Below are 15,007 nucleotides of genomic sequence, written 5' to 3' on the forward strand. Positions count from 1 at the left end.
ACCCAGAATTCCGCCTAGTTGAACGACCCTGCACCCGGATGTTCAACCCACAGCGTCCCAAGTCTGTAAGTGAAACATGCTAATGTTAGAAAGTGTCGTGGCTGACATTGACCTAGTAATATTGGGTCATTTCCATTTTTATTACGTTTATTTATTAAATGGAAACAAGTTGCTTGCTGCCAAAACTTGTTTTATAGAGTACACCGTCAAGACCAACGATCCAGACCAATTGATGATGCATCCACATGCACCTGGTGACTAATGCTACTAACAATAAGCCGGCCATAAATGAAAGGATGTCTATGTCGCACCGCAAATAGCCTTGTTTGCAATCTATCAACTTCTTATTTATTAAGTCACGCTGGCTCGAAGTCGACAAATCGACAAGTAATGCAAATTATTGTCCTTGAGAATGACAAATGGTTTTCCAAGTAAAAAAACGACTTTTGTTAGGTTTTTTTCTTTTTCGTTGCCATCTAGCAAATGGCAACTGAAAATAACTGGCGGGAACGGGAAGGCTTATGGAAATTCCCACTGTGCGGTTATAAATCAGAGGTCATTCACTTTGCCAAGTTTGCAGGGCCACTGGTAAGAAATATCCTTCAGTTCGTTTCCTAGACTCTACCGGACTTGTTCGCATCAATAGACGTCTATATCAAATTTACTTTTCAAATGATTTTCAATTTAGTGCTGTTGGGTTTTATGGTAAACCAAAGTGGCGCTTTTCCTGTCCCTCTTGACAAATTCCCCGAATCCGAAGCCCAGGTAATCGACGTGTCAATAAATTGTCGACACGTCGACTAAATATTTTTTTAAATTTTTACTTAAATTTTCTGTCTAGTATTATCTAGCGAGTTTCGGCTATCTGGATCCGGAATTAAAGAATTCATCCACCTCGTCTGTTTCCGCTGGTACTGTGCGAAATGCCGTAAGTGAATTCCAGTCCTTTTTCGGCTTGGATCCAACAGGTTAGATCATTTACATAACAGCATCCTATAATACAACTTACAAGGTCTTGTCTTAAAGTTGTGTTATAAACTTCTTTTTAAAATTATTTTCAGGTATTGTGAACGAGGAAACATTGACGTGGATGAGGAAACCGCGTTGCGGTCTTCCGGATCGTGATATAACAAAAGGTTCTTCTACTCGCCGGAAGCGCAGGATTGATGTTAAAGGTATTTTTGTTTGTTTGTTATATCTTTAGATTTCTTTGCGCTGGTTTTTGAGTTATTTTATGTGACTCATGTTTCCTTTTAATTTATAAGACCGTTGGACTAAAGGTGAATTAACTTACGGTATTCGCAAACACACGCCGGATCTTGACAAATCCGTCGTGGATCGAGAAATCGCCAAAGCATTTCGGCTATGGGAAGAAGTAATTCCATTGACCTTCACTTTTGTTGAGACGGGAAACGTTGACATCGATATTAGGTAATAAACACTAACGTAAAGTATATTGCAATTACATCTGCTATTATTGTTTCAATATTAAATTGAACTTTTACAGTTTTGAGTCCGGAAGTCATTCCGACAGTAAAGATGATACTCCGTTTAAAGGGCCGGGTGAAGTTTTGGCTCACGCGTTCTTTCCCCAATCGGGTGGTGACGTACATTTCGACGAAGCCGAAACATGGACCATTAGCAGTGATGGTAACAAATTTTTGTCAACAACATTCCCTTAATCTATTTAAAGTGCCTTAGCTTGTGTAATGTGTTTTCTTTTATTGTTAAATACGCCCAGGTACGAATCTGTTCCAGTTGGCTACTCACGAATTTGGTCACGCACTTGGTCTGGCCCATTTTGAATCCAAAACGGATGTGATGTTCCCAACATTCGAATACCGCCCTGATTTCAAATTGGAACCCAATGACATCAACAGAATCCAGGTTTATTCATTTCCGTGCTGTACCAAACTTACGAATCAATGGCGACTAATGCCGAGCTGATTTACATTTTTTTCTGTTCAAAGCAACTCTATGGCATCAACAACAAATGGCTAAAATATAAACTCAGCGAAATTGCAGATGACGCGAAGAATTTGAAAAATGAATTGAAAGGTAATTTGACCAAAGAGAAATTCCTTGCATAAAATAACGGAAAGGTTTTAATATGATCATTTGAATGCAGAAACGAAAAAGGAATTGAACGATGCAAAGAATACCATCGCGGAATTGGAAACCAACGGTGAGATTATTCGAAAGCATTTACAAAATGTGCCAGCTACTAATAAAAATCAATTACAACGATTTCAAAGGTCACACCAAGGTTAAATCAACGGCCTTCTATTTTTACGTGCAAAGGAACAGTGCGTTCAACGTAGCTAATGTTGCGATTCCGTTCGATGTCGCTCGAGTCAACAATGGAAATGCCATGGATTTGTCATTGGGAATATTCTTGGCACCGAGATCGGGCATTTACTTCTTCTCCTTCACGGGATTGGCCAGTTTCCCAGAGACCAAATCTCCAAATAAGGTGCAGTTAGGGATAGGACTTTATTTAAGAGGCCAGCGTGTCGGAAGTGCCCTAACGGAAGAGTCCAACACGGTCGACAAACAAAAGTGTCCGCTGAGTCTCCAGTCGACGCTGAAATTAGAGAAGCATGACAACCTTTGGTTGCAGATCGATGTCCAATCGACATCGGAGGTGTCTCTATTTGACGACGCAGGTCCGGGACGAGATGACCACTGGACTCATTTTACTGGATGGATGTTACAAGAGGAAATTCTTGAGTCACTCTAAATTCTTGAGACACTCTAAATGTTCCGCGCTCTCTTGGCTCTAGAATATGTGCTATAAAGATTAATAACACTTTTTTCCCCTGGATTGTTTTAACGAAAACAGCTAGAATCCATTCGTTCTGATGCCCATGTACAAAGTCAAAATACGTAGGCGAATCCAAGCTGAAGAATATTTACTTGATACCAACTGTTGGCTAATTGTTGATATTCAATTGTAAACACCGTGCTTGTCTTGACTTTGCTATCTGAAGGCTTCCGTTAGCCTTCGTTTGCATGTAAAACCTACTGTGTTGAATTAATCACTATGTCACACCGCAAATGGCCTTTTTTGCTTTTATCACCTTCTTTATAAAGTCACGCTGGCTTGATCTCGACAAAACGTCCTTGAGAATGACAAATGCTTTCCCAAGTAAAAAACGACTTTTGTAAGGTTTCTTCCTTTTTCGTTGCTATCTGGCAAGTAGCAACTCGGCAACTGAACATAACTTGCGGGTACGGGAAGGCTTATGGAAATTCCCAATGTGCGGTTATAAATCAGAGGTCGTTCGCTTTGCCAAGTATGCAGGGCCACTGGTAAGAAATTTTCCTTCAGTCCGTTTCTTAGACTCCACTGCACCTGTCCGCATCAGCAGACGTCTAAATCATTTTTACATTTCAAATGTTTTTCAATTTAGTGGTGTTAGGTGTTGTGATAATCCTAAGTGGCGCTTCTCCTGTCTCTCCCGACAAAGAAGCCCTGGTAATCCTCGTGTACATTGGCTGCCACCATGAGGACTAAATAATAATTTTTTCACTTTAATTTTGGTCTAGAGTTTTCTAGCGAGTTTTGGCTACCTAGAACCGAGACTAAAGAATTCATCCACTGCGTCCGTTTCCGCTGAAAGTGTGCGAAACGCCATAAGCGATTTTCAATCATATGCCGGCTTGGATCCAACAGGTTAGATCATTTGCATACCAGTTCCCATAATGTATCAACTTATATGGGCTTGTCTTGAAAATGTGTTATTAACTTCTTTTTAAAATTATTTTTTTAGGTGAAGTGGACGAGGAAACATTGACATGGATGAGGAAACCGCGTTGCGGACTTCCGGATCGTATTATACCGGAAGGTTCTTCCACTCGCCGGAAGCGCAGCATTGATATTAAAGGTATTTTTTTTTAAATATATATCTTGATATTAGTTCTATGATGTGACTCGCGTTTTTTTTTAAATAGAAGATCGTTGGGCTAAAGATGAATTAACTTATAGTATTAGCAAATACACGCCGGATTTGGAAAAATCCGTCGTAGATCGAGAAATCGCAAACGCGTTTCGGCTGTGGGAGGAAGTAACTCCATTGACCTTCACTTTTGTTGAGACGGGAAACGTTGACATTGAAATCCGGTAATGAAACAATGACGAACGTAACTTATATTGGAATTACATCTGCTAGTATATTGTTTCAATACTAAATTGAACTTTATTAATTACAGTTTTGAATCTGGCGCTCATTCAGACAGTAGAAATCACGATGCGTTTGATGGCCAGGGTAAAATATTAGCTCACGCGTTCTTTCCCCAATCGGGCGGTGACGCACATTTCGACGAAGCCGAAACATGGACCATTAGCAGCGATGGTAAATATTTTGTCGGCAACATTATAACTATTTTATAAAAATTGCCATATCCTTTTTGATTGAGAATTCCAATGGTTATAAATTGCACAGGTACGAATCTGTTCCAGGTGGCTACTCACGAATTTGGCCACGCCCTTGGTCTGGAGCATTCTGAATCCAAAACGGCTGTGATGTATTCATTCTACGATTACCGCTCTGATTTCAAATTGGAAACTGACGACGTCAACAGAATCCAGGTTTATTCATTTTCGTTTGTAAACTGCTGAATTGAGGACACTCTGTTCTGACTTATTCCGCTAACTTACATTTTTTCTTCAAAGCAACTCTATGGCGCGAAAATCAATGATGGGTGGTTAAAAGAAAAATTTAAAGGAATTGCAGCTGACATGGGAAAATTGGAAAAAGAATTGCGAGGTAATTTGACCAAAAAGAAATTCTTTTCTTAAAATAACGGAAAGGTTTCAATGATCTTTTATCATTTGCTTGCAGCAACAAAAAAGGAATTGGAGGAAGCGAAGGTTACCATCGAGAATTTGAAAACAACTTTAAACGGTAAGATTATTCAAAATCATTTACAAAATGTGATTGTAAACCTTTTTCAATTGAAAAGCGAGAACGAGGGACATAAAGAACAACGACGGTAAAATGCCAACTTCCTGCGAAGACTTGGAATTAATGGGTCAGAAAATTAACGGAATATTTTTAGTGAAGGGAACAAAGGCCACAATCGATACAGTCTTTTGCGACTTTAATCCGAACAGCAACAACGGTAAATGTGAAAAAATCTTGCCTGCTACTAATTCTATTAATCGCGACTTTCATTTAAAAAACAAAATAGAATTCCAAAAATGGATCGGTCACACCGAGGTTAAGTCAGCGCCCGTCTATTTCTACGTGCAACGGAACAGTCCGTTTTACGCATTTAAAGATGCGATTCCGTTCGATTTCGCTCGAGTCAACATTGGAGATGCCATACGTTTACAAACAGGAATATTCACGGCACCGAAATCTGGCACTTATTTCTTCTCCTTTACGGGATTGGCCAGTTTCCCAGAGTCTAAACCTCCAGAAAAGATGCAGTTAGGGATAGGACTTTACAAGAACGGTGATCGTGTCGGAAGGGCCCTAGCAGAAGAGTCCAACACCGTCGACAATCAGAAGTGTCCGCTGAGTCTCCAGTCGACGCTAAAATTAGAGACGAATGACGACATTTGGTTGCAGATTGATGTGAAATCAACACCAGAAGTGTCTCTATTTGACGACGCAGGTGTGGAACGAGATGAACAATGGACTCATTTTACCGGATGGATTTTACAAGAGGAATTTCTTGAGTCACACTGAATGTTTTGTGCTATGTTGGCTGAACAATGTGTGCGATGTGATTAATATTAATAATACTGATTCACTGGATTTTTTTAAAAGAAAAAGAACTATAACTGACGATGAATCCACTTGATCCTGGTCTCTATAAAGCTGTTTAGAAAATGGAACTGTAACGTAAATGTCTTCATCGCACGCAAATGACCTTGTTTGTTTAAACACATTTTATTTTTATTATTTCAGTCACTCTGGCTTTAACTTAAAAAAAAGTTCAAAACTTTTTTAAGGTTTTCTTCCTTTTCTTTGCTAACTGAAATGTGGCAACTCATCAACTGAATATACCCGGCGGGAGCGTCAAGGCTTATGGAAATAACTCAAGTGCGGGCGTTGTAAAACAGATGTCGTCTTTCGCTTTCTAATTCCAAATAAGCAGAGTCACTGGTAAGAAATTTTTCTTCAGTCCGATTCTTCTACTCTTACAGACTAGTCAGCATCACCAGACGTCAAAATCGTAATTTATTTCTCGAATGTTTTTTAGTTTAATTCTGTTCAATGTTGTGGTAAACCAACTTGACGCTTCGCTGGTCCCTCCCGAAGCCAAGGTAAACGGCGCGAGTGAATAATCTGTCGTCATGACGACCAAAATAATTTTTTTTTGTTCGTGCCTTGTGTAGAGTTATCTAGCGAGTTTCGGTTACCTACATCCGAAATACAAGAATTCCACTAATTCGTTCACTTCAGGGGATACTATCCGAAGAAATGCCGTCAGCGATTTCAAATCCTTTTCAGGCTTGGATCCAACAGGTTAGCTCATTTAGATATCAATTCTATTATTGCAATTAAAATTCTATTTTCTTTAAATTTGTGTCACTAATTTCTTTAACAAAATGTTTTCAGGTATTGTACACAAAGAAATATTAACGCGGAAGACGAAACCTCGGTGCGATCTTCCGGATCGGATCATTCTGGAAGGTTCGTTCACTCGGCGGAAGCGCAACATTGATATTAAAGGTAAATAATATTTCGTTGTGCACGTTTGTGAGTTATTTGAAGTAATCCATTACATATGTTAATAGGAAACCGTTGGACTAAAGATGAATTAACTTATGGTATTAGCAAATACACGCCGGATTTGGAAAAATCCGTCGTAGATCGAGAAATCGCCAAAGCATTTCGTCTATGGGAAGAAGTAACTCCATTGAGCTTCACTTTTGTTGAGACGGGAAACGTTGACATCGAAATCCGGTAATGGAGTAAGAACGTAACGTATATTACAGTTACATCTGCTATTATTGTTTCAATATTAAATATAACTTAATTACTCACAGTTTTCAGTATGGCGGTCATTCCGACAGTAAAGATGATCCACCCTTTGAGGGCCCGGGTGGCATTTTGGGTTACGCTTTCTTTCCCAAATCAGGTGACACGTATTTCGATGAAGCCGAAACATGGACCACCAATAGTAGCGGTATCAAATTTTGTCAATAACATTCCCTTAATTGTATTTAAAATGCCTTAACTTGTGTAATATGAGGCATCTTGTATTGTTAAAAACGCACAGGTACGAATCTGTTCCAGGTGGCTACTCACGAATTTGGTCATGCCCTTGGTCTGGAGCATTCTGAATCCAAAACGGCTGTGATGTACTCATTATACGATTACCGCCCTGATTTCAAATTGGAAACCGACGACATCCACAAAATCCAGGTTTACTCATTTTCGTGTAGTCCCAAACTGGTGAATCAAGGACACTCTGTTCTAGCTAATTCCGCTAATTTTTCATTTTCTGTAAAAAGGAACTCTATGGCGCGAAAAACAGCGATAAATGGCTGAAAGAAAAATTCAAACAAATCGCATCAGACATGGAGAAAATGAAAAATGAATTTAAAGGTAATTAGACCAAAGAGAAATTCCTCGCTTAAAATAACGGAAATGTTTTAATATGATCTTTTATCATTTGCATGCAGTAACGAAAACAGAGTTGGCGGAAGCGAAGGATACCATCGAAAATTTGAAAACAACTTTAAACGGTGAGATAATTCAAAATCATTTACCAAATGTGATTGTAAACCTTTTTCAATTAAAAAGCGAGAACGAGGGACATAAAGAACAATGCCGGTAAAATGCCAACTTCCTGCGAAGACTTGGAATTAATGGGTCAGAAAATTAACGGAATATTTTTAGTGAAGGGAACAAATGCCAAAATTGATTCCGTCTTTTGCGACTTTAATCCGAACAGTAACAACGGTAAATGTGAAAAAAATGTTGCCTGCTTCTGCTACTAACTTTATTAATCACAGCTTCCATTAAAAAATAGATTTCCAGAAATGGATCGGTTACACCGAGGTCAAATCAGCGCCTGTCTATTTCTACGTGCAACGGAACAGTCCGTTTTACGCATTTAAAGATGCGATTCCGTTCGATTTTGCTCGAGTCAACTTTGGAAATGCCATTGATTTATCAACGGGAATATTCACGGCACCGAAATCTGGCACTTATTTCTTCTCATTCACTGGATTGGCCGCTTTCCCAGAGACAAAATCTCCAGAAAAGATGCAGTTAGGGATAGGACTTTACAAGAACGGTGATCGTGTCGGAAGGGCCCTAGCAGAAGAGTCCAACACCGTCGACAATCAGAAGTGTCCCCTGGGTCTCCAGTCGACGCTGAAATTAGTGGCGAATGACGACATTTGGTTGCAGATTGATGTGAAATCGACTCCAGAAGTGTCTCTATTTGATGACGCAGGTGTGGAACGAGATGACCATTGGACTCATTTTACCGGATGGATGTTACAAGAGGAAATTCTTGAGTAACACTGAATTTTTCGTGCCCTCTTGGCTGAACAATACTAGTGAATTTTTTCAAGAAAAGAGAACACAAATTCATTCGTTCTGTCCACGTAATAGTTTTGTCGTAGGTTTTAGACATTTTGAGCATAGGCCAAATACGTGGTCGAATCCAAGTGGCTTTATGTTAAATGGCAATGTTACTTGATGATGATTTGATTGTGACTTTAGTGCTTGTAAAATCTCCTGATTTTGCTATGTGTAGGCTTCCGTCACGCTTTGTGTTGCTTTGTGTGCATAGAAATCAACTACTTGTTTTGATTTTGACTAATCACCAATTTTCAATAGACCTGGGTGAATAATCTGAGCCGCGGATAAGTAAAAAGTTTTAATCCAGTCATCTTATTATAGGTTGATCATTACTTTTCTTACAGATAAATTAATAATGCATTTCCTTAACCCTGGTATCTAAAGCTGTTTACAAAAGCGACCGTAAATGTCGTCGTCGCACCGCAAATGGCCTTGTTTTTTACCACCTGCTTCTTTTATAAAGTTATTTTATAAAATTGTCCTCGAGAACGAGAAATAGTTAACCAAAAAAAGGATGAAAGAAAAGACTTTTTGCTTTTTCATTTTCTTTATGTTGCTATCTAACAGATGGGAACTTAGCAGCTGAATTTTCCCGGCGGGCACGGCAAGGTTTCGGTTAGACATCACAGGTCTTTGCCAAATAAGCAGACAACATTGTAAGAAATTTTTCTTCAGTCCTATTCTTCGACTCTAACAGACTAGTCAGCATCACCAAACGTCAAAATTGTAATTACTTTCTCAAATGTTTTTTAGTTTAATCCTATTAAGTGTTGTGGTAAACCAACTTGACGCTTCGCTGGTCTCTCCCGAAACTGAAGCCAAGGTAAAAGGCGCGTGTGAATAAGCTGTCGTCATGACGCCCAAAATAATTTTTTTTTGTTCGTGCCTTGTGTAGAGTTATCTAGCGAGTTTCGGTTACCTACATCCGAAATATAAGAACTCCACTAATTCGTTCATTTCAGGGGACACTTTCCGGAAATCCGTCAGGGATTTCCAATCCTTTGCCGGCTTGGATGTAACAGGTAAAATGCAATTAATATTGAAGTTGCTGATTAACTGAATTTTTATAATGTTTTCAGGTATTTTGGACGAGGAAACATTGACATGGATGAGGAAGCCGCGTTGCGGTCTTCCGGATCGGATCATACCGGATGATTCTTCCACTCGGCGGAAGCGCAACTTAAATATTAAAGGTAATGATATTTCTTTGCCATCATTTGCAAGTTATTTGAGGTGACTCATTTCTAATTTAAGGAGGAAACCGCTGGACTAAAAATGAATTAACTTACGGTATTCGCAGATACACCCCGGATCTTGAAAAATCTGTCGTAGATCGAGAAATCGCCAAAGCATTTCGTCTATGGGAAGAAGTAACGCCATTGAGCTTCACTTTTCTTGAGAGGGGATCCGTTGACATCGAAATCAGGTAATTAATCAGTCATAGTAACGACACATACATTGCAATTACACCTGCTATTGTTTCAATAATTAATTGAACTTTATTTGTTTACAGTTTTGAGAAGGACGCTCATTCAGACAGTATAAAAGACAAAAAGTTTGATGGCCCGGGCGGTATTTTGGCTCACGCTTTCTTTCCCGAATCGGGTGACACGCACTTCGATGAAGCCGAAACATGGACCATCAGCAATAACGGTAGAAAATTTTGTCAGCAACATTCCCTTAATTTTATTTAAATTTCCCTAGCCCGTTTTGAGGAATCTGATCGGTTTTTTATGCATAGGTGCCAATCTGTTCCAGGTGGCTACTCACGAATTTGGTCACGCCCTTGGACTGGAGCATTCTGAATCCAAAACGGCTGTGATGTATTCATTATACGATTACCATCCTGATTTCAAATTAGAATCCGACGACATCAACAGAATACAGGTTTACACTCATTTCCGTGTTGTTCTCAGCTGATGAATCAATGACACTATGTAGAGCGATTCCTCTCATTTACTTTTTTCTGTTAAAAGGAACTCTATGGCGCGAAAATCAACGATCAGTGGCTAAAAGAAAAATTCAAAGGAATTGCATCTGCCATAGGGAAATTGGAAAATGAATTGAAAGGTAGTATTTTCAAATTTTGATTAAAGAGAAAATCACCATGTCTGAAATAACGGAAATGTTTTTATTATTGGTATTAGTAACGAAAATGGAATTGGTTGAAGTGAAGGTTACCGTCGAAAAGTTGAAAAAAACATCAAATAACGGTGAGATTTATTCGAAATCATTTACATTTTACACAATTTGTTTGTAAACCATTATCGATTGAACAGCAATGACGGGAAACATAAAGAACAACGACGGTAAAATGCCAACCTCCTGCGAAGACTTGGAATCGATGGGTCAGAAAATTAACGGAATATTTTTAGTGAATAATGGAACTATTCCAAATCCCACAATAGATGCCGTCTTTTGCAACTTCAATCCGAGTAATAAAAACGGCAATTGTGAATTAATTTCCCCGGTTACTAATTTAATTAATTTAAAAAAATTTGTTAAAAAACTAGATTCCCAAAAATGGATCGGTCACGTCGACGTCAAATCAGCACCCGTCTATTTCCACGTGCAAAGGAACGCTTCGTTTAACGCATTAAAAGATGCGATTCCTTTCGATTTCGCTCGAGTCAACATTGGAAATGCCATAGATTTGTCAACGGGAATATTCACGGCACCGAAATCTGGCACTTATTTCTTCACTTTCACGGGAGTGGCCGGTTTCCCCGAGACCAAATATCCAGAAAAGATGCAGTTAGAGATAGGACTTAATTCAAGTGGCAATCATGTCGGAAGTGCCCTAGCGGAAGAGTCCAACACCGTCGACAAACAAAAGTGTCCGCTGAGTCTCCAATCGACGCTCAATTTAGATACGGGTGCCAGCATTTGGTTGCAAATTGATTCCAAGTCAACATCGGAGGTGTTTCTGCATGACGACACAGCTCATTTTACCGGATGGATGTTAGAAGAGAAAATTTTTGAGTCATGAATTTTTTCGTACCCTCTTGGCTGAACAATATTTGTGATGCAGTAAATATTTTATTAATCCTTTCCCAATGAACTTGTTTGTAACGAAAGATAACTGCGTGTCAATGTAATAGTTTTTGGTCCACTTTAAAATGTTGTGTGTGTTTGATGATTTAGACATACTTGCTCGGGCAAAAATACGTGTGCGAATCCAAGGGGATTTGTGTTTATTTTTTCAAATGTTACGCATTATGGGCGAATTGCAGTAATTGATTGTCACCGTAATGCTAGTAAAATCGAACTCATTGACATAGTAATGCGTGTAGGCTCCCGTCAGCCTTTGCGTGTATAGTATACGAATCCAACTGTGTTTGAAATTGAACAATCGACACCACCAAAAGATGTCCACATTTCAAGCTCTGCTCAGTTTAAACGAATTTAGTTTAAAACCCCCATCATCTCATCAAGTTAGTCATCAGTTGGTGACTGTCATTGCTGCCCAATAGTTTTAACTCATCCCGAGTTGTTCAAAGACGCATCTCAGTTATTTAGTGATACGAAATCAAAGGTTCGCAAAGTTCATGCTGACGAAATTTCTTTGCCATTTTAAAATCAATAATTTTAGTTAAACATTCGCGAAATATTCGTGTAAAAATGATCCCGTGGCGCGTCCTATCCGGGTAAATTGACAGAAACCAGAAAGTGAATGGGATGAATAGCATATTTTAAAAATCAATTGTTAATCATTTAGCACCTCCGGATTGTCTCCAATATGTCACCGCTGCAACGGGCCAGTCAAGCCGGAACGTCAACTCAGCAATCAGAAATTACAACATTTGCTTCAGGAATGAACTTTTGTAGTCTCAGGTGTGCTTCATCATTCGTTATTCTTTGTGGATTAGATAATCGGATTTAAAGTTTGTTAATGAATGTTAAACTTTGTTATCCAGAGGGCGACCCAGCAAATGCCGCCCAAATATGTTTAGCAGTTTGTGCCGTGTCTAACGGTGGTCCCTTCTCTATTACAACACCCGAACACCGTCAACTAGCAAAGATGTTCCTGCTACGGCGGTCACCGAGGTCGTTCCGGCTACGGCTGATTCCGGTAATGTTGGATTTTGTCTTGATTATCGAAAGAAGTAAATGTAATCTTGGAGACACAATAGGTGAACGATAGTAACTATCAAATCTTTCAATCTACTGAAAATTCTTTCATTATTTCAATTATTTTGGTAGCAGGATCTTGGCTGTATGTTTTACCGCCCTTTTTTTTATTTCACTTAAATTCAACGCAATATCATTTCAGTCTAATAAAAATAATTTGTTGAGTAGTGCGCTCGTTGCGCTCAGATTTAGAATCCAGAAAAATTTTTATTTGTTGATTTTGCGTGTTAGAAAAACTATTTCATTCGTTGATTATCGACCTATATTCTTGGAAACGTCCTGTCAGCCTCAAAATGGAGTGACTCGGCTCTATAACTTGAGTCGTAGTTATTCAAATGATTTTCCTGGTAAAAGGAGGATATTTACCAACAGTTTTAATTCGTTACTTCATTTTAGTATTGTGGCTGCTGTAAGGAGAGTTGGAAAACGTGTGACGTCTTTGATGACCTAAACAAAACCAGAGCTTGCTCGATTGCTCAACGATTACGTGCGCAATCATACAACTTGGATAGGCATACTCTAGTGAAGGAAAAAGTTTAAAAACGAGCAGTTTCTTCATTGGAGTCAACATTTGATAGCCGCTGCCTGTAGACCTTTTTTTACTTGTATCTGATTGATAATATGCATCTTTCTTTTTGGGTAACGTCGGGTAACGTGATTTTATTTTTTAGAAATTAACTCTGAAATTAAGTTTTAATTTACTGAATGTTTTGCCGCAATTTGGCAACACAAATGGTTTTCAATTTTTAGGCCAATTTTAGGCCGTCAGTCTGCTATGCTTCGTTGGGACTGTGCATTCGAGTTCAAAACATTTCTCAAACCACGGCAATGGTAAGCGTTTTATTGATGAGTAGATGAATAAGAATAAGCATAAGCTGTTATTGTTTTCTAACGTAGATCATTCTGGAGAAGACAGATATGACGGTAGATATGGAAATTCTTACGATTCCTGTACATCGCCGAGTGGTGAAGTAGGAATCTGCACATCAGGATCCACCTGCTCTTCCTTAGGTGGCATACCGAGTGGTTCTTGTCGCAGGACGACTATCTGTTGCGTCAGTAAGTTGGGCCATTATCTTTTGCAACCATACAAATTTGTTTAACTAACATACTTTTAAAAAGACGTGACAATTACCACATGGGGAGGTACTGCCACTTTGAACAACACTTATTGGCATTCTCCCAGTACAGTCATTAACACCCCCTCTATCTGTGGCCTGACTATTAAACCTAACTCCATGGAACATGACATTTGCCAAATTCGATAAGTTATGGAGATAGAAAACAAAAAATCAAATCAAGAAACTTATGTTGTTCTTCCCTTCTTTTTGTCAGTTTGGATTTCATTACCTTCACGACCGCTCAACCGACAGCCGGAACTTGTAAGATATGTTTCAAATTAGCGGATCAACTACTGTCATTCCAACTATTTGTGGAGATAATAGCGGCCAACACAGTAAGTATATAACACAGGTCATTAAACCAGCAGCTATTGAAATTGATTACTGATTATTCATTTGATATCTTTAGTGTACCTTCATGTCCCAGCGTCAACATTTACCTATAATGATATCCAGCTCCTTTTAAGTCTCGCATCTGGAACAGCCACTCGTTCGTGGAACATTAAAATCGCAATGTTCCCGTGTGGAGCTCCCTATCTGGGTATTTACCATTTATTAAACAATTTTTTTTACTGATTTATTATCGGATGATACTGAAGTTATGATTTTTTTTTAATGAATAGCACCTCAAGATTGTCTCCAATATTTTACGTTTACTGCGGGAAAAGTCAGTTCATTCAATTGTCAGGATGTTGCGGCCGGAAGCGTCCCCCGTCAACTCAACAATCAAAACTACAATATTTGTTTCCGGACGGAACTTGTTTCAGGATCGGTAAGAACTCTTCTTCTTATACTTTTCTGAACACAATTATACTTGTTTTAATGTGGACAGAAAGCCAACAGGATGTGCCTTTCACCTTGTCCAGTTACGAACGGTGGCGACGCCTTCTCTATCACCACTCCGCCGGCAGTACTGATTGTTGGCGGACTAGCCGATCCTACCTCCGTTGATGCCATTTCAGCTGCTGCTAATTCGGCTGTTGGCACAACAACTGACCTGCGATCCACTTCTGCTACATGCCTGTACGATTTCCTTCTGATCGCCGGTGCCCGCGATCCCATCACCGGAAATGAGGCCGATCGTTTCTGTGGAAACCAATTGAATCCGTCTTCGGGTTCTGTCACATCCACTGCTTTTATACCCGGTTCAGCATCCAGCGTCCAAGTGTGAAGTAAGTGAAATTCATATCTAAAAATTTGTGA

At 39.2% G+C, this 15,007-nt stretch overlaps 4 protein-coding genes across 13 annotated transcripts; all 4 read left to right on the forward strand.

Annotated features, from left to right (window-relative positions):
* Positions 1–114: 114 nt before the first annotated feature.
* On the forward strand, positions 115–9,260 carry LOC124316241 (collagenase 3-like). Of its 10 annotated transcripts, XM_046782065.1 has the most exons (12): positions 115–387; positions 454–588; positions 689–765; positions 842–968; positions 3,774–3,887; positions 3,955–4,123; positions 4,213–4,355; positions 4,446–4,591; positions 4,676–4,769; positions 4,845–4,907; positions 4,966–5,124; positions 5,194–5,956. In XM_046782065.1, exons 3-12 carry the CDS (start codon positions 703–705, stop codon positions 5,694–5,696), a joined length of 1,581 nt encoding a protein of 526 aa, XP_046638021.1. In that variant the 5' UTR covers positions 115–387; positions 454–588; positions 689–702; the 3' UTR covers positions 5,697–5,956. The 10 variants fall into 10 exon arrangements, 8 of the variants coding, with proteins under 8 accessions (XP_046638021.1, XP_046638022.1, XP_046638018.1 ...); XR_006911821.1 differs by lacking the exons at positions 115–387; positions 454–588 and having other exon boundaries at positions 620–765; positions 5,194–5,852; positions 5,919–5,956; XR_006911822.1 differs by lacking the exons at positions 115–387; positions 454–588; positions 3,774–3,887; ... (5 more) ...; positions 4,966–5,124; positions 5,194–5,956 and adding exons at positions 1,062–1,175; positions 1,266–1,431; positions 1,508–1,650; ... (4 more) ...; positions 3,414–3,478; positions 3,550–3,602 and having other exon boundaries at positions 620–765.
* On the forward strand, positions 6,123–7,092 carry LOC124316565 (collagenase 3-like). Its single transcript, XM_046782578.1, has 5 exons — positions 6,123–6,277; positions 6,350–6,479; positions 6,573–6,686; positions 6,752–6,936; positions 7,004–7,092. The coding sequence occupies exons 1-4, from the start codon at positions 6,203–6,205 to the stop codon at positions 6,922–6,924; spliced, it is 492 nt and encodes a 163-aa protein (XP_046638534.1). The 5' UTR covers positions 6,123–6,202; the 3' UTR covers positions 6,925–6,936; positions 7,004–7,092.
* LOC124316736 lies at positions 8,654–11,889 on the forward strand. Its single transcript, XM_046782683.1, has 12 exons — positions 8,654–8,698; positions 9,132–9,208; positions 9,306–9,375; positions 9,448–9,574; positions 9,632–9,745; positions 9,807–9,978; positions 10,066–10,205; positions 10,294–10,439; positions 10,529–10,622; positions 10,700–10,765; positions 10,832–10,987; positions 11,066–11,889. The coding sequence occupies exons 1-12, from the start codon at positions 8,654–8,656 to the stop codon at positions 11,539–11,541; spliced, it is 1,683 nt and encodes a 560-aa protein (XP_046638639.1). The 3' UTR covers positions 11,542–11,889.
* A 402-nt stretch (positions 11,890–12,291) lies between these two features.
* LOC124316737 lies at positions 12,292–14,345 on the forward strand. The gene is made up of 7 exons (XM_046782684.1): positions 12,292–12,386; positions 12,438–12,624; positions 13,445–13,514; positions 13,581–13,742; positions 13,806–13,947; positions 14,019–14,139; positions 14,214–14,345. Exons 1-7 carry the CDS (start codon positions 12,292–12,294, stop codon positions 14,268–14,270), a joined length of 834 nt encoding a protein of 277 aa, XP_046638640.1. The 3' UTR covers positions 14,271–14,345.
* The last annotated feature ends 662 nt before the right edge of the window (positions 14,346–15,007 follow it).

This window comes from Daphnia pulicaria, chromosome 12 (genome assembly GCF_021234035.1).
Source record: "Daphnia pulicaria isolate SC F1-1A chromosome 12, SC_F0-13Bv2, whole genome shotgun sequence".
NCBI lineage: Eukaryota > Metazoa > Arthropoda > Branchiopoda > Diplostraca > Daphniidae > Daphnia > Daphnia pulicaria.